The sequence below is a fragment of the Carya illinoinensis genome, chromosome 1 (genome assembly GCF_018687715.1).
Source record: "Carya illinoinensis cultivar Pawnee chromosome 1, C.illinoinensisPawnee_v1, whole genome shotgun sequence".
Lineage (NCBI taxonomy): Eukaryota > Viridiplantae > Streptophyta > Magnoliopsida > Fagales > Juglandaceae > Carya > Carya illinoinensis.
This window is the reverse complement of record NC_056752.1, coordinates 51544111-51568273: the sequence shown is the minus strand read 5'-3', so window position 1 is coordinate 51568273 and position 24163 is coordinate 51544111. Positions and strand designations below refer to the sequence as shown.

At 35.3% G+C, this 24163-nt stretch overlaps 3 protein-coding genes across 6 annotated transcripts; 2 read left to right on the top strand and 1 right to left on the bottom strand.

The window, feature by feature from the left end:
• Positions 1-1308: 1308 nt before the first annotated feature.
• Positions 1309-3068, top strand: LOC122282767 (F-box/kelch-repeat protein At1g80440-like). The gene has a single exon (XM_043094785.1). It carries the CDS (start codon positions 1783-1785, stop codon positions 2860-2862), a length of 1080 nt encoding a protein of 359 aa, XP_042950719.1. The 5' UTR covers positions 1309-1782; the 3' UTR covers positions 2863-3068.
• A 4981-nt stretch (positions 3069-8049) lies between these two features.
• On the top strand, positions 8050-9704 carry LOC122282760 (F-box/kelch-repeat protein At1g80440-like). Its single transcript, XM_043094773.1, has one exon. The coding sequence runs from the start codon at positions 8435-8437 to the stop codon at positions 9512-9514; it is 1080 nt and encodes a 359-aa protein (XP_042950707.1). The 5' UTR covers positions 8050-8434; the 3' UTR covers positions 9515-9704.
• An 8055-nt stretch (positions 9705-17759) lies between these two features.
• On the bottom strand, positions 17760-23885 carry LOC122282735. Of its 4 annotated transcripts, none has more exons than XM_043094740.1 (6): positions 23630-23885; positions 23317-23471; positions 21307-22457; positions 19678-20588; positions 19143-19199; positions 17760-18160 (listed from the first exon to the last, which is right to left on the bottom strand). In XM_043094740.1, exons 3-6 carry the CDS (start codon positions 22289-22291, stop codon positions 17915-17917), a joined length of 2199 nt encoding a protein of 732 aa, XP_042950674.1. In that variant the 5' UTR covers positions 22292-22457; positions 23317-23471; positions 23630-23885; the 3' UTR covers positions 17760-17914. The 4 variants fall into 4 exon arrangements, with proteins under 4 accessions (XP_042950674.1, XP_042950690.1, XP_042950683.1 ...); XM_043094756.1 differs by having other exon boundaries at positions 23317-23468; XM_043094749.1 differs by lacking the exon at positions 23630-23885 and adding an exon at positions 22726-22845 and having other exon boundaries at positions 23317-23623.
• Between the last annotated feature and the right edge of the window lie 278 nt (positions 23886-24163).

Genomic DNA, 24163 nt, shown 5'->3' with positions numbered 1-24163 from the left:
TTTATAATAAAAATAATTTTAAAATTTAACGTATTATATCAAATTATGTCAATTTCTTAACTTAATTAATAAGTTATAAAAAAGTACGTACTTATAATATATTTCTCAAACACCTGTAATTTGTTTAAAATGGATTAGAGAAAACTTATACCTACCAACTTAATAATTTGAGAAAAAACTGTTGTTACCCAACAAATATGAAAAATTGTATACACTATACTGTTATCACACTCTCATCCTATGTATTACATTTATAACTATTAGATGATTTTTTATTATCTAATAATGATAATAAGATCATATCATGGAGTACAGTATTACTCAACAAATATTTGAGATTATGAGGCAGTTGCATGACGGAGAATAACATAATACACAGGACCCGGATCATGAGATAATTAAAAAGGAAAAATGAAGAGCCAGGCTGAAGCAATAAACGTGCATGTCTGCTGGCATTTATTTTCTTAATTTAAAGATGTGATCGTATCGAATTTTCTCCAGTAGGGAAAAAAAAGGGCGGCCTGGCTTGGCCATCTCAACGCCGATTGGTATACCATAAGAATAAAAAATTTGTAGAGTCCACACAAAAACTCCAAATCTTATTTAAACCTAATATCAGTCTACAAACTCTCATTAATTTACGTAATGATTGTTGACTTATTCATTAAAATTTATAATTAATAAGTCGATTTGACTCTCCTTATTGGGATTAAAAATATAAGAGAATTGATAATAGATTATCTATATGTAAAAGATATTTTTGATGAATATAAAATAAATTTAAATTTTAACTATTCTATTCACATAAATTTCTATATTAGAATAATAATTTTTTATTATATAATAATAAAATAATATAAGATAAATTTGATTTTAACAATTCACATCAAATCTTTATATTAATTAATTAATTTATTCATTATATAATAATGAGTAATTAATAATTAAAAAAATTAAATATTTTATTTTCTTATATTTTACTATTTCATCTATTATATGTCAATTATAATCATATTTCAATTAAATTATGGATTAAAAAATTATATATATTATTTTTTAATTTAATCATATTTTATTCAATCAAATGATCTGAAAATATCTAAAGAAAAAGGGAGAGTTATATAAATATAATAAAATAAAGAGGGAGAGATATATTTATAGGCCGGGAATGACTCCGACCCATTGTTCGAGTTTGGACATTATCCTCATCTTTTTTTATTTGACTGTCCTTGTCATCTTCTATTTCTTTCTTCAAAAAGAAGAAGAGGCGAAGTAAAAAAAAGAGGCATATATGTCACAGACAAGACTCACATGCTTACCCAAACTGAAACTGGGATGATCCCAATCCATAGTATTTGTTTGTCAATGCAATATTTGAAGGGAAAAAAAAAAAAGTGCGAGACAGAGAGATAGGAACAAATTTACAAGCCGTTTCAATGGTATCCGGTGGTCTCCGTCAGTTCAATCCAAAAAAATTCTAGAAACTCTATTTGTTTTAATTATATTACTATAGCGCCGCGGAATATGCACGCTGTAAAGGATGGGGAACAGATCCCTGCCTTGGAACTTGGACACCCAAACAAAAGAAAAGTTGACCCCTTTGTGGTGCTTTTATAGTTCCCAAGTTCCACTTCTTATAAATACATATCATACATCAAATGCCTCTTCAAACCTGGTCTCTAGCTTCTTCAATTACCCAGCCTATTTGTTTCCCTGCTTTTTCATAGCCAATACCAAGCTCTTTTTAATCGTTGTTAATTCGTGCCTTTTCTTCAAGTACTGATGACGGAATTGGTTTCAGTTCTTCCCGACGATATTGTCCGCGATTGTCTTGCTCGTGTTTCTTACGAGGGTTTCCCGACTATCGCATCAGTGTGTAAAGATTGGATGGCCGAGATTCAGCTTCCGGAGTTTCACCGGCTACGGAAGGACGCTGGCCATGCTCAGAAACTCATTGTCATGGCCCAAGCTCGGGTCGAACCCAATCTCATGACTTCCGGCGTAATAAAGTGTTCGGTTCATCACCCGGTTCACCGCCTTACTATATGCGAACCGGAAACCGGTGTTTGGAGGGAGCTGCCGTTGGCGCCCGAGATGTCTGCCGGATTACCGATGTTTTGCCGCTTGGCTGGAACGGGGTCGTATTTGGTGGTGATGGGTGGATGGGATCCGGTGACGTGGACTGTCTCCAATTCGGTGTTCGTCTATAATTTCCTGACTGCCACTTGGCGGCGCGGGGCGGATATGCCGGGTAGGCCCAGAACGTTCTTTGGGTGCGCATCGGATTCGGAACGACGGATGGTTTATGTCGCCGGTGGACATGACGAAAACAAGGTAGCGCTGAGATCCGCTATGGCGTATGACGTGGACGAAGACGAGTGGGTCATGTTACCTGACATGGCAAGAGATCGCGACGAGTGCAAGGCGATATTCCACGCTGGCAAGTTCCGCATCATCGGTGGCTACTGCACAGAGATGCAAGGCAGGTTCGAGAGAACGGCCGAAGAATTCGATGTCTCCACGTGGTGTTGGAATCATATAGAGGAGGACTTCTTAGAAGCTGGCAAGTGTCCACGCACTTGTGCCGGAGGCGACGACGGGGCAGTTTACATGTGTAGGGGAGCTGATGTGGTGGCGAATAAAAGTGCCAAATGGCAAGTGGTGGGCAAGCTACCTGCTGAGGTGTGCAATGTCGCTTACACGTGGATGTGGCAGGGAAAGTTTTTGGTGATTGGTTCTGCAGGGTTTGGCCGATCCCACGTGGGTTACATCCTGGATTTGAAATGTTATTCATGGAGGAAAGTACAGACCCCTGAGAACTACTCCGGACATGTTCAAGCTGGGTGTTATTTTGAGATTTAACCCTGCCGTATTTGTTTTTTGTTTTTGTTTTTGTATATTTTTTCCCTTTATTTAATTTAATTTTTTTTAAAGCAAAATCTTTACTTGTATATATAGAGTCAGAATTGAAATTGCTATAATCAATAGGCGTGTTTTATGTTAATTGCATCCAAAACAGAATTATTATTTGAAATTGAAAATTTATTGTCTAATTTCATTTACCAAACTATCCTTAATTAGGGGAACTTTGAACTTATCTGTTATTAGTATCTACTGTCTGTCTGTATTTAAAAATTAATTAAATATTTGATGGGTAGTCACATCAGCATAATGTGATATATCATATAATATGTGTATATATATAGGAAAATACTACACATCATCCCACACCACACACTTTATATATTAAAATAATATTTTTTATTTTTTTTATTTTTTATTTCATTTTATTCTTATTAAACTAATTAAATTATTCTATTTATCATCTACACACTACATATTTATTATAGAAAAAATAAAAAAAAATTAAAATAAGTGTAGTGTGTGAAGTGTGAGGATGATAAGAAGAATTTTCAATATATATATATATATGTTGGCCTTGTACTTATCAGTTTTAAAATAATTATATAGTGATTCATTATGATGTTTTGCATGTTGCATCTTCTTGTATTGTGCGTATCATATTGCTTGGATAAACTGGCTGCACCGCCGCTGGTTGTGCTTTCATCATGGTTCGTTGGAAAGATTATTTTATTTTATATATAAAAGAACTCATATTTTTTATTTAAAAAATCAGGTCATATGTTTCCATTTGAAAATATTCAACTATCTTCGATCAGCTCTTAAAATCTCATATTATTATTATTATTATCATCTTGGTCGTCACCCTTTTTTTTTTTTTAAGCCCATTTTGGTCATCTTCTGTTTACATTGATCACGTACTTCTGCATGTTAGTGTTTCGTTTTTCATTCCTGAGGCGTCACTTTTCTCTTAACGTCTAGTGAAGAAGCACTGCCATTTTCCACCGATCAATTTGTAGGCATAATTATTTTTAGTTTTAATTTTAGTCACTTAATTAATTGGGCCGATCATTTCTGAGTCGACAAATGCCATATCATGTGTGATTGTAATTACTCAATAATTTGAGCAATGTGGGGATGGTGGAACACATGTTTTACTGTACTGATCGAAGATATGGGAAGTTTATATTTTTAGGATTATTTATCAACTGATCATGATTTTCAGTACCCTCAATTATGGAGTCAATCTCCCGATTACAGGTCAAATATATGGGAATCACTTGTAAACTTTTCTCCAAATAATAATTCACACGCTAAACTACTTGGCAGCACCTGTTTTTCTATTTTATTTAGGATAATACATGCAGGACTTCACCCGCATTCACATATCAAGAAGGTCAGAGAGAGAGAAAGAGAGAAAGAAATTGTTACCCTAGTAATAATTCATGGGAATTCTAATTATACCTTATCCGGTACATGCTGGCTCCATCTAATTGTAAGTCGATTGACTCGATCATCATATTTTACATTTTTCGTAGTGAAGATATCGTATTCATTAGGTGCTTCACTAAAATTTAAAAAGAGTGCATGCGCAAAGGCTCAGTTATCTTCTGTTGTGGAAGGCACGTAGCCTATAACATTCTCCAATCTCCAACAGCCCCAAGTCGTCGGTACCTTTATCAAAGTTTCATATCATATTTGCAAACCAATCATAGAAAATATACATGATACGGGCTGCACATTCAAGTTTGATTCGTATAAATGCCGTACCGTCGCCTGGCGGCAAAGAAGATCATTTTACACTTTTATAGTTGTATAAAAGGTAACAACGACTACAACCTTCTATGTTTATGCTTTTGTCAAAACTTGAACTTTTGCCCCATTCTCTTACCAATTGAAAAAAAAAAAAAAAAAACAAACAAACAAACAAACATCTTTTTTGTGACATTTTGTTTTTACGTATATTTTCACTGAAAAATATTTTAATTTAATTAATATATTAGTTCTTTTATTTTAAATTATTGTATTTTAATTAGATTTATTTAGTTGTGATAATTGTTTTGTGGAATTTTCTTTATATTAATTATCATTTTGAATTTATTGCTGTGTAATTTAATTTAGTTTGTTTTTGAATTTAAAATTTAGTTCTATTAGTTATTTATTATATTTTAATTTGATGTGGTGTTTAAATTAATTTAGTCGTTTTATAGTTTTTAAAATTGTTTTCGTCGGATCAGTTTTTGGACTCCGGAGGTGAGGATTAGATCTCATTTCTTTTCCCCATCTTTTCTTTTTTCTTTTTTCTTTTTTCTTTTTCTCTTTTCCTTTCCTTCTTTTCCTTTTTCTTCTTTTTCTTTCTTATTTCTTCTTCCTCCCGTGTGCGCTGCACCTTCTCTCTCTCTCTCTCTCTCTCTCTCTCTCTCTCTCTCTCTCTCTCTCTCTCTCTCTCTCTCTCTCTCTCTCTCTCTCTCTCTCTCTCTCTCTCTCTCTCTCTCCGTCTAGCTCTTCAGCCCAGAACTGCCACTCGCCAGCGACGTGGCCGACACCACCTACCCAAAAACTTCCCCCTCCGGCCGGGGCACCTCCCCACCAATGAGCTCAACTCTGATTTCCCCTTTTTCCGCTTCCACCGCCACCCATTGCCAAAACTCACTTCTATTAGCTTCATAAACATCTATAGGTCATTTCCTATCAATCTCAAGTCTTGGTTTGTCCCCGTTCGAAAGTGAGTATTTTACAACCCACGGCCACAGTATATTTTACACTGTTACGTTACTTTTTCTCCGCCGTTTGCAACGTCGTGATCTTTCAAAAAATATCATATAGCGCTGTAAGTATTTTTCAAATTCTATTTTAGGTTTAAATATATTATTAATTTTTCAATAAATTCATTGACTAGTTGGTTAATTCCAGACTGAATCCGATGAGTCGGGGGTCGGATGGATTTGAAGACGGGGTGTTTGGTTATTATTGATATTGTTATTTGTTGGATGAATTGTGTCTTAAGGTGTGCATTGCATGTATGTACATGTGTTGAAACTTAAAATTGGGCTTTCAAGCGAGAAATGTTTTTGGTATATGTGAACGATTGGATCGACTGGTTTGAGTCAGAGGCACGTGTAGGGATGGTGGTAAGCAGAGACAATAGTAAAATCCCGCCTGTGGTTCCCGCCTATGGTGCACGTGGCGTAGGGATAGTGGTAGAATCCCGCCTGTGATTCCAACCTATGGTGCACACGTATGGATGTTGGTAGAGTCTTGCCTGCGATTCCTGCCTACAGTGCTCTGATGGTTTGGTTTTTGGGCCATTATCTGGGATAATAGTAAGAATTGGTTTTAAAGGATATGTTTTGGGCCAAAATAGGTTTTTGGCGTGCGTAGGAAAAAAATTTGGATTTATAAATTGTATGCATTTGACATTCTTTTATGCATATTGTTTTGACTTTAATATGTTTTTATCTTGTGGCGTTTGGATCTTTACTTACCTGCAACACTATTTTGGTACCGTAGATTTTGATGTAGAGGTCGAGAAGGAAGAGGAGGTTGAGCCCGAGAAGGCGGCTCTGTCGGAGTATTGATTTGAAGTTTTATGTCTTGTAGTTTGGTTTTGAAATGATAGTTATAAGACTTTTGTTATCCGCTGTATATTTTTATTTATACATTTGTTGTATGTATACACAATTAACACTTAATAATAACGTAGCGATTCATATTATCATCATTATGACGTCTCAATTTTTAAGTGTCTGTACATAAAATTTGGAGCATCACATCTTTGGACCCGAAAATTCAAAACAATCATTTTACTACCAAATCATCGATAAAGAATAAGTACGTGTTCTGAAGACAACTTTAGGATTTGACTCTTGACTTAAAAAGTGGTCGGTTGAACTTGAAAAAATTGAGGCGGTTCTTCTTAATTTTGGGTCTCGTGTCGCTAGAATTCCAAAGGAACTAATCTCATGTTTTTCGGGGATGCAAGTGTGTCGGTGTAACCGGTTCTGGTCTGGGCTGGTCTTGGGCTTGGTGGGCTGGGACGTAATTTGAGATAATTTATAAATAATAATAAAATAAAAAAATAAAAAAAATTAAATAATAATAAAAAATAATAAAAATAATGATAAAAATATTAAATAATAGTAGAGTCTATTATCTAAATAGATTCAATTACATTTGGAGAGTGGGATGATTTCAAATGATTTATAAATAATAATAAAAAAATGATAAAAAGTAATAATAAAATATTAAATAATAATGATGTTATTAAATTTTCTCCAATAATGAAAAAAAAGGACTGCCTGGCTTGGCCATCAACGCCGATTGGTATACCATAAGAATAAAAAATTTGTAGAGTCCACACAAAAGCTCCAAATCTTATTTAAACGTAAAATCAGTCTACAAACTCTCATTAATTTACGTAATGAATAATGATTGTTCACTTATTCATTAAAATTTAAAATTAATAAGTCGATTTGACTCTCCTTGTTGGGATTAAAAATATAAGAGAATTGATAATAGATTATATATATTTAAATGATATTTTTTATGAATATAAAATAAATTTAGATTTTAACTATTCTATTCACATTAATTTTTATATTGGAATAATAATTTTTTATTACATAACAATAAAATAATATAAAATGAATTTGATTTTGATTATTCACATCAAATCTTTATATTAAATTATCTATTTATTTATTATATAATAATGAGTAATTAATAATTGAAAAAATTAAATATTTTATTTTATTATATTTTACTATTTCATCTATTCTATGTCAATTATAATCATATTTCAATTAAATTATATTTTTCAACTATATATATTTTATTTTTCAATTCAATCATATTTTATTCAATCAATTATCTGAAAATATCTAAAGAAAAAGAGAGAGTTACATAAATATAATAAAATAAAGAGGGAGAGACCACATTTATAGGTCGGGAATGACTCCGACCCATTGTTCGAGTTTGGACATTATCCTCATCTTTTTTTATTTGACTGTCCTTGTCATCTTCTATTTCTTTCTTCAAAAAGAAGAAGAGGCGAAGAAAAAAAAAGGGGCATATATGTCACAGACAAGACTCACATGCTTACCGAAACTGAAACTGGGATGATCCCAATCCATAGTATTTGTTTGTCAATGCAATATTAAAAAAAAAAAAAAAAAACTGCGAGAGAGATAGAGAGATAGGAACAAATTTACAAGCCGTTTCTATGGTATCCGCCATCCGGTGGTCTCCGTCAGATCAATCCAAAAAAATTCTAGAAACTCCATTTGTTTTAATTATTACCATGGCGCCGCGGAATATGCACGCTGTAAAGGATGGGGAACAGATCCCTGCCTTGGAATTTGGACACCCAAACACAAGTAAAGTTGACCCCTTTGTGGTGCTTTTATAGTTCCCAAGTGCCACTTCTTATAAATACGCACCATACAACAAATGCCTCTTCAAACCTGGTCTCTAACTTCTTCAATTATCCAGCTTATTTGTTTCCCTGCTTTTTCATAGCCAATACCAAGTTCTTTTTAATCGTTGTTAATTCGTGCCTTTTCTTCAAGTACTGATGACGGAACTGGTTTCAGTTCTTCCCGACGATATTGTCCGCGATTGTCTTGCTCGTGTTTCTTACGAGGGTTTCCCGACTATCGCATCAGTGTGTAAAGATTGGATGGCCGAGATTCAGCTTCCGGAGTTTCACCGGCTACGGAAGGACGCTGGCCATGCTCAGAAACTTATTGTCATGGCCCAAGCTCGGGTCGAACCCAATCTCATGACGTCCGGCGTAATAAAGTGTTCGGTTCATCACCCGGTTCACCGCCTTACTATATGCGAACCGGAAACCGGTGTTTGGAGGGAGCTGCCGTTGGCGCCCGAGATGTCTTCCGGATTACCGATGTTTTGCCGCTTGGCCGGAACGGGGTCGTATTTGGTGGTGATGGGTGGATGGGATCCGGTGACGTGGACTGTCTCCAATTCGGTGTTCGTCTATAATTTCCTGACTGCCACTTGGCGGCGCGGGGCGGATATGCCGGGTAGGCCCAGAACGTTCTTTGGGTGCGCATCGGATTCGGAACGACGGATGGTTTATGTCGCCGGTGGACATGACGAAAACAAGGTAGCGCTGAGATCCGCTATGGCGTATGACGTGGACGAAGACGAGTGGGTCATGTTACCTGACATGGCAGGAGATCGCGACGAGTGCAAGGCGATATTCCACGCTGGCAAGTTCCGCATCATCGGTGGCTACTGCACAGAGATGCAAGGCAGGTTCGAGAGAACTGCCGAAGAGTTCGATGTCTCCACGTGGTGTTGGAATCATATAGAGGAGGACTTCTTAGAAGCTGGCAAGTGTCCACGCACTTGTGCCGGAGGCGACGACGGGGCAGTTTACATGTGTAGGGGAGCTGATGTGGTGGCGAATAAAAGTGCCAAATGGCAAGTGGTGGGCAAGCTACCTGCTGAGGTGTGCAATATCGCTTACACGTGGATGTGGCAGGGAAAGTTATTGGTGATTGGTTCTGCTGGGTTGGGCCAATCCCACGTGGGTTACATGCTGGATTTGAAATGTTATGCATGGACGAAAGTACAGACCCCTGAGAACTACTCCGGACATGTTCAAGCTGGGTGTTATTTGGAGATTTAACCCTACCGTATTTGTTTTTGTATATTTTTTCCCTTTATTTATTATTATTTTTTTAAGCTAAATCTTTACTTGTATATATACAGTCAGAATTGAAAATGCTGTAATCAATAGGCGTGTTTTATGTTAATTGCATCCAAAACAGAATTATTATTTGAAATTGAAAATTTATTGTCTAATTTCATTTACCAAACTATCCTTAATTAGTGGAACTTTGAACTTATCTGTTATTAGTATCTACTGTCTGTCTGTATGTAAAAATTAATTTAATATTTGATGGGTAGTCACATCAGCATAATGTGATATATCATATAATATGTATATATATATATATTTGTTGGCCTTGTACTTATCGGTTTTAATGTCGTGTTTTGCATGTTGCATCTTCTTGTATTGTGCGTATCATATTGCTTGGATAAACTGGCTGCACCGCCGCTGGTTGTGCTTTCGTCATGGTTCGTTGGAAAGATTATTTTATTTTATTTATAAAAGAACTCAGATTTTTTAAATATATTCCCATTTGAAAAGATTCGACTATCTTCGATCAGCTCTTAAAATCTCATATTTGTTATAAAACTATCGAAAAAGAAAGAGAGAGATAGAGCTCAGAAAAGTTACGAAACTTATAAATTTCTTAAAGAATTCAACGATATATATAGGCGTACAAAGGGAATTATGCTAGCTTACTATGCTGGCACTATGCACTATGCATATGTCGGCCAACTCACTATGCCAGTTACTATACTGGCACTATGCACTGTACATATGTCGGTTATTCACTATGCCAGTTACTATACAGTACTATGCTGGCACTATGCACTGTGCATATATCGACCATTCACTATGCCAGTTACTATGCAGTACTATACCGGCACTATACATTGACGACTAGATAAATGTGGTCATACAATTCAAAATAGTTTATAACACTTCCCCTTTGGATGACCATATTTAAAGAATATGTCTCGTTAAAACCTTGCCAAGGAAAAACCCTGTGGGAAAAAACCAATGGCGAAGGAAAAAAAGTACAGTATTCATGTGTATCACCGAGTGTTTTAGAATTGCCTCATTAAAACCTTGCAAAGGAAAACCCAGTGGGATAAAACCTTAGCGAAGGAAAAAGAGTACAATCAGCACAAGTCTTCAATATATTACTTCTCCTGAAAAGTGCATGATAACAGGTCTTCAAACCTCCGTATTCCAATGTTCTGCATAATCTTCTTAAATGTTGCAGTTGGTAGTGCATGATAACAGGTCTTCAAACCTCTGCATTCCAATGTTCTGCATAATCTTCTTAAATGTTGCAGTTGGTAATGCTTTAGTGAATAAATCTGTCAGATTTTTACTTGACCGTATATTCTTGATATCAATTTCAACTTTCTTCTCATGAATTGCAGTGATCTTCTTGTGTGTATCTGAAAGATAACTCGCATCTGTACATCCAACTAACTGTGGACTTGATCCATGTTGATAAAATAATCACAACTGGATCTTTATGCCCATCACTACTCTTCTGGAGTTGTACTCTTCTGGAGTTCTTGTAAATAACACAGTTAGTGGAGAATTCATCAACATTAAACCGCTAACATCATTTTTTAATAAAAACGGTGGCCAGCCTTTTAAGATTAGACAAGCACCGCGGATTTTCAACTCCTCTGTAGGTGTCAGGCTTGCTGTCAGGCACCGCAGCTGTCAGGCGCCGCTGAGCTATGAAGCTATATTTCGTCTCTTTTCTCTTGCTTCACGAGAGATGTTGTATCATAATTTTCTCTATAAAAGAGATATTCAGCTCATCTTCATTCGCATGTCATCTTCTTCAATTTTCTGTAATCATACTGCATTTTTACTCTGCAATTTCTTTCTGCATTGTTATCCTGCAATCTCTCTCTGCAATGGCTCAGCAATCTTCTCAGAGTCAATATATGAGGTATTTGGCACCTCGTTCATCAGCTGTTCCTGCTTCTACCACAGGTGCTATCATGCAATATAATGATCTGACTCGTAGGTCAGATAATGAAGCTATCTATGAGCTTGTGAGTCTCGGTACCCGATACTCATCATCCATTGTCGCATTTTCTCAGCGACTGCAATCCAGAACTTATGGAGTTGACGATCTCCACGAGAATATTGCTATACTTCAACGACTTCTTCTGGAGTCCAACATGAAGATAGAATCAATAAAAAAAGAGAATAGGAATTTAAAATCCTTGCTTAAATCTTATTTTCGATTGCCCACACCTTTAGATAGGGATGCCATGCAGATTCTTGAAGAACAAGAGCGTTTAAAGAATGAGGCAAAGTGCCTCAAATTTTTGTAATTCTTGCTTCAAGATAATAAAATAATATTTCACAAATATTCATATTTATGTTTCTATCTTTTGGTAGATGTTCTGTGTGCTCCATTTTATTTCTTCTTTAATAATGCACACTTCATATCAAATCCATAATATGAATCTGAAATACTAATTGTATTAAAAGATGATATTTCATGACTAATAACATCATCCATCTTCCCATTGAAGCCGCAAGGGTTTCAGATTTATATTTCAAATATGTGCAGTTTTTATGAGCTCTTCTGGAGCCTCAATGACATTTAAATCATATATATAAACTGCAATAATAGCTTGTTTTCATTTGCGTTTGGATTGCTTTAGATCATATAAGGATCTTTGAAACTTGATAGAATACATATTTCTAGATGTATTCATATTAGAAGTTTCAGACATTCTCTATCCTTCAGGGATTTTCATATATATATCATGATCCAATGATCCATATAAATATGCAGTTAATCATGCATATCCAAACTATCGGTAACTTTCAAGCTAATAAAAATATTAAAATGATTTCAACCACTTTAAAATCATATCAATATTGTTTCTTTGAAAAACTAACTTGTGATTTCTATATCATATTTTCATATTAAAAGTTTCAGATTTTTTATATCATATATATAAATATCCACTGATATTTAACAAAAATCACCTCTTTAGGTGTTTGGACTTCAAGTCCATATTTATCACATTTTACTTAGTGATATCAACTCTGCAGGAATTGAGAAACTGACTCGTGATTTATATATCACATTTTTATTTCATTTCCATAAATACCCACTGATATTCAACAAGCATCACCTCTTTAGGTGTTTGGACTTCAAGTCTCGATGCATCATATTTTACTAGCGAATCAATTCTGCAGGAATTGTTTCTTTCAAATTTGGCCAATATTTTACGTCGTATTCTTCGACGATTCTTGATTCACTTTCATCATTACTTCTAGTAATGTTAATTGCCATCTCATATGGAAATACATTGTCGACAACAATTTTATTTCTATCCATAATTTCTCCATTATTCATGAAATGTAACGATATCTCGTTATTTTCAGGTATCTGTCCCTCTTCAAGGGAAGACATTTTCATGAAAAACCTCTTCAGGAGGTACTCTTCAAGAGTTTATATAGAAGAATTTTATACAGAGAATTTGGATGGACTTTATTGTTTGTTTTGTGGGTATGGCCTCTTCAGGAGCACCAAATTATTTGTGCCTTTCTCTTTTGAGATACTCTATCTTTTGTATCGATAAGTCTCACATGCCTTTATACATGCCTTTATACATGTCTTTAGACTGCTGAATTTCTTAATTGTCCTACAGGGACTTCAATCCTCGCTGAGATTTTAGCAGCTAGAATATGAGACATTTTTATCTTATTATATCCAAAATTTAATTATCATCTGAACTTCTGGTTCACATATGATAATCAAGATAACGTCGAATAATTTCATCTTATTTGCTTCAAGCAAATTTTTCTTTTCATTTCTGGTGGTAAAACTTTATAGTAGAAGAATCTTCTGGTTCTTTTATGGACGTCCATATGAAAATCATTCGACTTATCGTAATTGATTTTGGATGATTAAGATAACCAAGAAAAGATACAAATATTTTGAATCATATCACATTTTGATGCATCATAATATTTGATTCAATAATTTGTATAATATCATCTCAAAGAGAAAGCTTACAACTTTTCCAATACGAGCTTCTGGCCCAAAAAGATATTCATTATCACGTCCAATCTCTTAGTTTCTTTGAATGAAACGCATCATTTTTTTCATTTCAGGGAATAGAATGATATAAATTCATTATCATTCAATTCAGGGAATGATGTAGATCTAGTAAGACGTGAATAATGATTCTTATCAAAAGCTCATTATTTTACTCAGTCACTGATACAGATTTAGAATATATTGTGAACGTTTGCATTTCATATTGCTACTTCAGGAGCACATTCGAGACGTTCATTCAAATATATATTCTTTCCACAATTTCAATTATGCAACTTCAGGTGCATAAATCATAATAAGTTTTTGGTACAAGTATCACTCATATGAGATACTCAATAAAATTATTGATTTACGACGATCCTTCAGGGATGCTCTATTTCCATTCTCAGATAAATCATATCATCAATAATTTATAACAAGTATAAAAGAATAAATAAAACTTTCATTACCACAAAACATTGCAGAATATAAAAATATTTTATAATAAGATAAATGTAATACATTAATTAAAAATGAACACTTTTATGATCAACTCTACCACTAGAATCATCAAAGAAATCAGAAACATCAAGACTTGTAATATCTTCTCCATCTATAGAATCTAAAGCATATGATGGTTCAGTAAAATTTGTTTCAAATTTCTTTGTTTTTTCTTTTATAGAAGATTGATATAAGTCAACCAAGTGCTTATCTGTACGACAGATACGAGCCCAATGTCCAGTCATACCACATCTATGGCATCCATCTTCATCTTTCTTTAAAAATTTGTTTTGGGGACCTTTGCCCTTCTCTGAGTTGAACCACTTCTGGTGGTACGGTGTATATCTATTATTGTCCATTTTAGTGTGGTCACTTCTAGGACCTCCACTTCCATAGTTTTTCCTACCACGTCCACGCCCTTGTTTTCTTTGAAAAGATGCACCATTCGCTTATGGGAATGATGTAAATCTAGTACCATTCATTTCAGGGAATGATATAGAACCAGTAGGACGTGACTGGTGATTTCTTAACAAAAGCTCATTATTTTGCTCAGCTAATAGAAGACAAGATATAAGTTCATAATATTTTTTGAACTTTCGCTCTCGATACTGCTGCTGCAGGAGCACATTCAAGGCATGAAAAATAGTACATGTCTTCTCTAACAAGTCATCATCAGTGACTTTTTCACCACATAATTTCAATAGCGAGCTAATTTTAAAGAGTGCAGAGTTATACTCACTAAGATTCTTGAAGTCTTGCAACCTCAGGTGCATCCAATCATGACGAGCTTTTGGGAGGATTACAGTTTTCTGGTGTTCATATCTCTCCCTTAAATCATTCCACAAAATAAGTGGATCTTTCACCGTTAGATACTCAGTTTTTAATTCTTCATGAAAATGGTGCCGAAGGAAAATCATTGCCTTAGCACGGTCTTGCAGGGACCTTTGATTTCCTTCTTTAATTGTATCTCCCAGGTTCATTGCATCCAGATGGATCTCAGCATCAAGGATCCAAGATAAATAATTTTTTCCAGAAATGTCAAGAGCAACGAATTTCAATTTTGTAAGATTTGACATTTTTTACATATATAAATCAGGAATATAAAAATATATTGAAAAACTTACTTGAAGTTGAGGACTACTAGCTTCAAAATCGTCAGAACTTTCGTGCTGATAACGTGTTATAAAACTATCAAAAAGGAAAGAGAGAGAGAGAGATAGAGCTCAGAGAAGTTATGAAACTTATGAATTTCTTAAAGAATTCAACGATATATATAGGCGTACAAAGGGAACTATGCTAGCTTACTATGCTGCACTATGCTGACACTATGCACTATGCATATGTCGGCCAACTCACTATGCCAGTTACTATGCAGTACTATGCTGATACTATGCATTGTGCATATGTCGACCATTCACTATGCTAGTTACTATGCAGTACTATGCTGGCACTATGCACTGTACATATGTCGACCATTCACTATGCCAGTTACTATGCAGTACTATGCATTGACGACTAGATAAATGTGGTCATACAATTCAAGATAGTTTATAACAATATTATTATTATTGTTATTATCATCATCTTGGTCGTCACTTTTTTTATTTTTTTAAAGCTCATTTTGGTCATTTTCTGTTTACATTGATCACGTGCTTCTGCATGTCAGCGTTTCGTTTATCGTTCCTGGAGTGTCACTTTCCTCTCAACGTCTAGTGACCAAGCGCCGCCCTTTTCCACCGATCAATTTATAGGCATAATTATTTTTAGCTTTAATTTTGGTCACTTAATTAATTGGGCTGATCATTTCGGTGCCGACAAATGCTAGATCATATGTGATTATAATTACTCAATAATTTGAGCAATGTGGAGATTATTTAGGATTATTTTATATTTTTAGGATTATTTATCAACTGATTATAATTTTCAGTACCCTTAATTATGAAGCCAATCTCTCGATTACAGGTCACATATATGAGAATCACTTGTAAACTTTTCTCCAAACCATAATTCACACACTAAAATACCTGGCAGTACCTGTTTTTCTATTCTATTTAGGATAATACACGTAGGACTTTACACCCGCATTCACATAGCAAGAAGGTCGGAGGGAGAGACAGAAGTTGTTACTCTAGTAATAATTCATAAGAATTCTAATATACCTCATCCGATACATGCTGGCTCCATCTAATTGTAAGTCGATCGACTCGATCATCATATTTTACATTTTTTGTAGTGAAGATATCGTATTCATTAAGTGCTTAACTAAACTTTAAAAAGAGTGCATGCGCAAAGGCTCAATTATCTTCTATTGTGGAAGGCAGGTAGGCTTAATAACATTCTCCAATCTCCAACACCCCCAAGTCGTCGGTACCTTTATCAAAGTTTCATACTATATTTGCAAACTAATCATAGAAAACACACATTATACGGATTGCACATTCAAATTTGATTCGTATAAACGTCATACCGTCGCTTGGCGGTAAAGAAGATATTTTACACTTTTATAGTTGTATTAAAGGCACCAACGACTAATGTTTATACTTTTGTCAAAACTTGAACTTCCCGTTTTCTTACCTATTGCTGAAAAAAAAAAAAAAAAAACATCTCTTTGGACCCGAAAATTCAAGGACCACTTTACTATCAAATCATCGATAAAGAATAAGCTCGTGTTCTAAGGACAACTTTAGGATTTGACTCTCGACTTAAAAATTGGATGCCCCATCCATTTGTAATAGGCTAGTTTGAGCATGCTATTAATACATGGAAAAGTGGTCGGTTGAACTTGAAGAAATTGAGGCGGTTCTTCTTAATTTTGGGTCTCGTGTCGCCAGAATTCCAAAGGAACTTTTTCGGGGATGCAAGTGTGTCGGTGTAACCGGTTCCGGTCTGGGCTGGTCTTGGGCTTGGTAGGCTGGGGCGTAACATAAGCAGACGACTTTTAGGCTATGCTTAGGGTTTGAAATAATTTTAATAATTTGTAAATAGTAATAAAAAAATAATAAATAATAATAAAAAATAATAATAAAAATATTAAATAATAGTAGAGTCTATTATCCAAATATATTTAGCTACGTTTGGATAGTGAGGTAATCTCAGATTATTTATAAATAATAATTAAAAAATGATGAAAAAATAATGATAAAATATTAAATAATAATAAATAATAATAATAAATAAATAAAAAAAATTAAATAGTAACGAAATCACCTCCTCCGGTACATTTTCTTATGGGTAGTGAACATGAATTTGGATTGGTGGTGAATGTTGGAACTTGGAAGGTAGCGATTAATCGAACGGCTCCCATTAATCATCAAGTAGCAATTAATGAGGTGGCAAACTTGAAAGGTACCACCTCAGTAAATCACCCTCATGTAATTTTGCCCCCCACAAAATTACCATTAGTTCAAAAAATTTATTTTTGTGTTTTTTATTTTTTACTTTCTAAATGTTATACAAAAAAAATGATATAATAAAATTTTTAACTATACAAATTCTACGTGCATTCATTTTTACATATTCTTTTATGCATTTTATTAATGTGATTGATTGCGTATTAAAAAAAATTAATATAACCAATCACATCGGTAATATATAGAGAATATATAAAAGTGACTGTACATAATATTATTCTTAAAAAAAAATATGAAATCTGTACGGAGAGCAACATGCTTAGCATCTAGCAAGTTAGTGAAACTGAACAACTTGTGACTCATCAAAAGCCTCTTCATTTCTTGAGGAATATCCCAGAACTAGTCATCTGTAAAATCAATTCAGGAATGGTATACAAATTTTTAATACCCACAGCACCCTCTGATATTCAAAAACCAATAAAATAATTTAGAATGTCTCAGTAGTAAATGTTATTTGGTTTTCAGGCAATTGACGAGAACCTCTACAAATCTCTTGTACATGTGCCGCTTCAAGTACATTCTCTCTACTTTCTTCCTTCCTTCCTTCCCCATTTGCTCCCTTGCCAATGGATTTTCCAGCAAAAACCGGAGATTTCGAGCAAGGGCCTGAGTTCCTGGACGCCCCGGAGGATGAAGAAGGCCCGTTAAGTTGTGGTCAACGATCTCTTTTGTGCCCCCGGCGTCTGTTCCAAGCACCTGCTCCATAAAAATGAAGTTTGTTGTCAAGACCTGCTGGTCTCAATCCCGTACATTGCTTCTCAGGCAACATTAACCAACGCCCCTAAGACATGGGGGACAGCTCATCTGTCACCTAAATGTCTACAAGATCCCATCAATGATTTTAGTTCTATCTAAATAAGATCAATTGTACGAGAAATAGTCTCCACGAAACTTCCATAAATAGTCAACTACGAAGATAAAATGATAAGTCAACACCAACAACAACAACAACATTCTCGTTACGATATCAGCTGTAGCATGTCCATGGACAACCCAGGTCCGGTAAATAAGATTCATCCCCTTGTAAAATGTCTAAATAGGAAATATAAAGTCTCAATCATTTACACACGACTTGCCAAAGTGAGGGATCGCTTCCAATATAAAGCATCTCCAATAAATGAACAAGCACATGCGCACAGATTTACAAATAAACAAATAAAATAAAAAATTGCAATGTCAATGAACATTGACTAACTTGTCAACAGATATGTAACGTGGTAGATCATGGTTTATAAGCAAACGCAGGGAATAGTCCAAGTTTTGTAATGTTTTTAAACATTATGAATTGTTCTGATGCTACATTATCAAAGTAAAGCAGTTCTTGGGAAGAAAATCAAAATCAGTTAACCATTCTAATAACCAAATTGACGCCTCACGTTTTATAACAGAAGTTGCATGTTGAGGACACGTGAGAAGCTTTGACTCTAACGATTAATAACCCCAAATTTTAGTGGAGTTTGAGATGGAGGATTATAAGCATCATGTGGGTTTTAGCATGTCACCAAAGATAGCATTCACAACAAAGATAGCATGCCCAAGTTCTGCAAGTGTAGATAATCTTTCTCTTTAACAAGTGAAGGTAAACTAGCAAGACAAGAACAAATAACACCATCCTTCAAGGCCTTTTTTTTTTTTTTTGCAAAAATAAAAACAAGAAAAAACTAGTTGGTTCTCATACCGGAAGACCAAATGCCATTGCTTCAATTGTCACTCTCCCGAATGTTTCTCCCAATCCCTGTACAGAATTATACAGATTATCTTGTGCTTTATATTTAACGTGTAACATAAAAATGATTAAGAAGCATGAATCAAATAATTTTTTTGAATTCTGTGAAATGTGAGCTTCATATATAAGCACTTGGTCAGTTATCACTTACGTTTATTTGGTAAAGATGAATGCAAGTAAATTTTTCAACACATAATTATAATATAGACTAGCCTGCATCGGTGATGCTCTTGTATATACCCTGTGCTACAGATGCCACCTAGCAGCACTCAAGTTTTAGCCAGAACTCCTCTAGATATTAATGAAAACAAAATCCTTTGGGCGTATCCGGTGATGCAGGGGACATATCTGAAGCTAGTATTTTGATGTAAACCCGACAACATAAATTGAAACATAAAAACCATAAATAGAGCTTTGAAAAAATTATGTAGAACCAGGACCACCTTCTATTGACTAGAATCACTAAAGGACCACGAAGGTTGATCACCTGGGAGTTTATGACGTAAACATCTGCTGCAGAGTAAAGTGATGCTACATGTGTGGTTGCTGGAGTCCAGAGCACTGACTTTGACAAGTTTGAATGATGGGATAAAAATTCTAGAAGTCTTTTGACATAAAGCACCTTATTGCTCTTAGATCCAACAGACCCAATAAGAATTTTAAGTGCATGTTCCTGTGTTCCTCTACTGTCAGACAACATTTTCTTTGTTCCTTGGGAGATGTAAAAGTTCACAGCATCTGTGTCATTAACAGAGGTGAAGAGACCATGTGACTGCAAGCTTTTCCTCTTGGATAACTTCAACCTGAAAAAGGACTCATTTGAAGCAGGTAATTCATTTGAGGACACTCCAACATCATTCAAATGTTGAAACAGAGCTCTTATATGATGCCTTTTAGCTAAGTTATATTGGTCTTGGCCTATATTGACTGGATTTTTAATATTAGAAGCATTGTCCAAAGATTCTTGTTCAATCAGCAAACGTGCTGATTCAAGAAGCAAGAACTGGCCTTTTCCAGGATTAATACTACTCAGAGACATAAGAAGCATATCATTATCTGTCAACCCCATCTCCTTTCTGACTGAATCTCGCAACAACTGCCTTTTCTCTTGCATCTTCTTGGTGCTGAAAGATGGAGTATTAAGTGAACATGCAATGCCAGCAACAAAAGCCAGTTCATCATTAACAGAGAGAGGAACAAGTGCTGGTTGAGATCTCAGTTTAATATTCTCTTCTTCGCACCAGTTTAGCCATTGTCTAGACTGTGATTCAGACAGAAAAATCAGCATTTTGACTCGGTTAAGGACAACTTTTGCCCGATCAAAGTACTCTCGTCGGTTTTCCATTATCCACCAACCAACTTGGCTGGCACCAGCTGGAAAATGAGAAATATATTGTTCTGAAACAAATAAACAAACAACTAAATCAAAATCTTTATTTATAGTCATAACATGGGGTAAATGCAAAGGAATCCAATGATTCTTCAAACAAATCATCTACACTTGAGATTAGATGGTGTTATTACTGAATCATCATAGGAACTAAGCTGACTGTATTTAGCTGAAGCAGGATAAGGTTAAATCATGACAAAGACATGGCAGTAAAATAGAACCCTTTAAAAAAATGCTATTTTTGATTTGCAAAGAAGACTAGTTAACTTTAGAATGGTATGATTTTGTCCCTATTGTCATTTTTTATTTGTCATACTCAATAGTTTTTTAGACCGTCTGACCTTACACGTATCAGAGGCATGATAATTGTTTCAAAAACTAAGAAAAAAAGTTAATATGCATTTCAAGAGCCTCAAAAGAGCATTTAGATACTCATAATTATAAAGCAGAACAAATCTGCATTTTAAGAGCATCCAAAGAGTGCAGAAAGCAGTAAACAGAAGCAAATAGCATACCTGCATATGGTTAATAATGCAAAAAATTAACATTTCAGTTCTAATAATAAATGGATCTTTTTCACGAGTAAATAATAAAAAGATTCATATATAGGTCTAATTGATGAATCATGGTGATGCACTTTGTTTCTCACCTTTAACTTCTTCATATCAGCATATATAATAAAATATTTTACAAACCATACAGTGTATACTGCCAAATGGCACTCACCAATCCATGATGCACAAACTGCCGATCCAGCTATGACAAGATCTGCCTTCATGGCTGTTTTGAAGCTGAGGTCTGCTCTGTCATCAAGCACCTTGATTTTTCTCCTAGTAAGTTCTGACATCAACCCACCCTTCTTACTAAGAACTACAGCAGAAACCGTAGCTCCGCAGCTTAGAAGCTCTGTTGCCAATTCCATCATTGAAATTGGAGCCCCAGTCATTGAAAGTTCATGGAATATCAAAATAAACCTTCTAGACCAAACAAGGCGTGCAAAGTCTCCCTTCCTGTTACAGGTTCCAGAACGCTTCTCAGGACTCCATTCTAAAGTTCTATCCTCTGTCAAGCCAAATGGACCAACAAGCAACCCATAAGAAGAATTCTTCTTTGGAATTTCTGGTTCCTGATCCTCCAAGTCATTGCCTTCAATGCCCACCACAGTCTTTTGTTTACCATGCACTTTACCATGCAAACTACGTCCTGCTCTTTTACTTCTCTTCTTTGATTTTCTACTTCTATTTGATGAAACAACATTTCCCTTTTTGCGCAAAACCACATCTGCTGTTTTAATATCTTCATCATGACTTTTATTAGTCCCATTATTGAATGCCAAGCCATTGTCTTTGACAATCAAATCCCTTTGCAGATTCTGCTCTGTGTCTAAATTCTGATCAAAATTGCTTGGCTTATTTCCAAAACCCAAAAATGCCTCCTTGTTATCACTGTGAGCCCACCTGGACTGAACATAAAATGCAAGATAAGCCCAGAGAGTAATCAGTAGCAACCAATACACCAAACGATTGCTTCGAAACCATTGTATACCACCTCCAACACCTCTACCTTCTCTTCGTGGAGTTCGGCTAGAGTTCAATCTACGAAATGAAGGAGAACTCCTGGGAGTCAACCTTCCTGACAATGTAGACTTCAAACTGCCACCTGATTTCAATGGTGACTGTCTAAAATCCCCTCTGTTGCTGCTTTCCTCCATTGATTTCTGCCACTATATTACTTCACCAGAAAGATTGAATGGCATGTTTTGAATAGTTATCTATTACTCAACATAAGCAGGGCACCTCTTCAAACAATTGAATGAAGCTTATACACCAAAATATACTCGACAAGTATGTTCTGTTATAGCTCTTTGAGCAATGATTCTACATGAAGAAAAAAAGAAGTATTAAAAAAGCAATAGATATATATCTTGTCCAAAACTTTCCCGAGTGTAAAGGTAACCTCAATTTAACTAGCCAAACAGCAATATCTGATTTTCTTTCCCCATTCTTTGCAAGATCTTAAAGCATTCAGAGAGATTCACGACTAATCGCTTTAACTCTCTTGCATTTTCTCAGGAATAAAACAGAGCCTAAAATTACCGAGATTGAATTAAATGTTAAGGAAAATAAGACCTCTGTTACTTAGCACCTGAAGCAACATAGAAGCTACACAAGTAGACCATATCGTCAAAAACTATAGCCATCCGTTTGTCTGCCGATAAATGGAAGAAAATGACACCTTTCAACACTCTCAGGAGCAGAAATAATGCTGATCACAATGAATTTCAGTTAGTTTTCTTTCACTGCATTTTCTCGGCCGCCAAACAAAGAAAACTCACAATGAAACCAACCACACGATAAAGAAGGCACCGCTTTATCCCTGTTAGTATCAACTCAAAAAAGTAATGGAACTCTTACGGTTTTAAAATTTTGATCTATGCATTTCTATTTTGCTGCATTTGTTTTCTCGGCGACCAAGTAAGCTACAACGACTCACCGATTCAAAGTTACAAGCTATTCTAACATTATCTAGAAGTTGAGAAATCTTTCACAGCTGATGATCCAAGAAGCAGTACACATTGGTTACAAACCCTAAGAAGTCACCATTTTATACTGATAAATTAACATTCTTCATATTGAGCAAACAAAGGATAGCAAAGAAAAGGAATAGAGCAACGAAAAGAATAAGATTACATGGACCTATCAAAAAAACAAAAAAGAATAAGATTACATGGATCACCTCATTGTCTGAAGCTGGAAGTCCAAGATCTGAGCCACAGGGTCTGGAAGGTTCTTGAATGTGCCGCTTTGAGCTTTAAGCGAAGAGAGTAAGAGCTTGGAGCTTATAGAGTTATAGTATATTGCATACGATCAGTAAAATACCTTGACCGCCTTCTTCACACAGAGAGAGAGAGAGACAGAGAGAGAGTTGCAAAGTTAAAAAAGAGTGTATAATTAATTATCGATGCGAGTGAACTGTATACATGGGAGAGAGAGAGAGAGAGAGAGAGAGAGAGAGCCCTGAAATTCACAGATAAAGGATCGGCACGTACGAGTTGACTCGTGTGTTCGTGTTTCGAGGGAAGAGGAAGGTGAAGAGTATTGATACGGTACAACGCCGCACTACCAAAATGCATGAAGAGGAAGTTCCGAATATCATGAGGCCCATCCATTTGCGTCATCAAAGATTCAAAGGCTGCAGTCGTGATTGAAGGGAAACTGATCTCGTTTTCGTGACGCGTTTTATAGAGGAATTTAGTACAGCAGTCTGCAGAGCAACAGAGGGCCTAAAAGTTTTTGCAATTGTACGGCTGCCGTCGGGGCGTCAGGCGTGGAAGGGTGTTACTAAATGGATCCTGACCATTAAACTGCTTGATTGTTTAACAGCACCAACCACCACGGACCCACCGGTCCATTGCTTTTAAATCTTTTTTTTTTTTTTTTTTTTTTGTCTCTTTTATATAATATAACGAGAATTGATTTGTATTTATAATAAATTGATTGATAGATGTTTATATCATGACGTGTGACTTCTATGTACTCATTTATAATAATAATAATAATAATAATTGAGGCATATGGTCTAC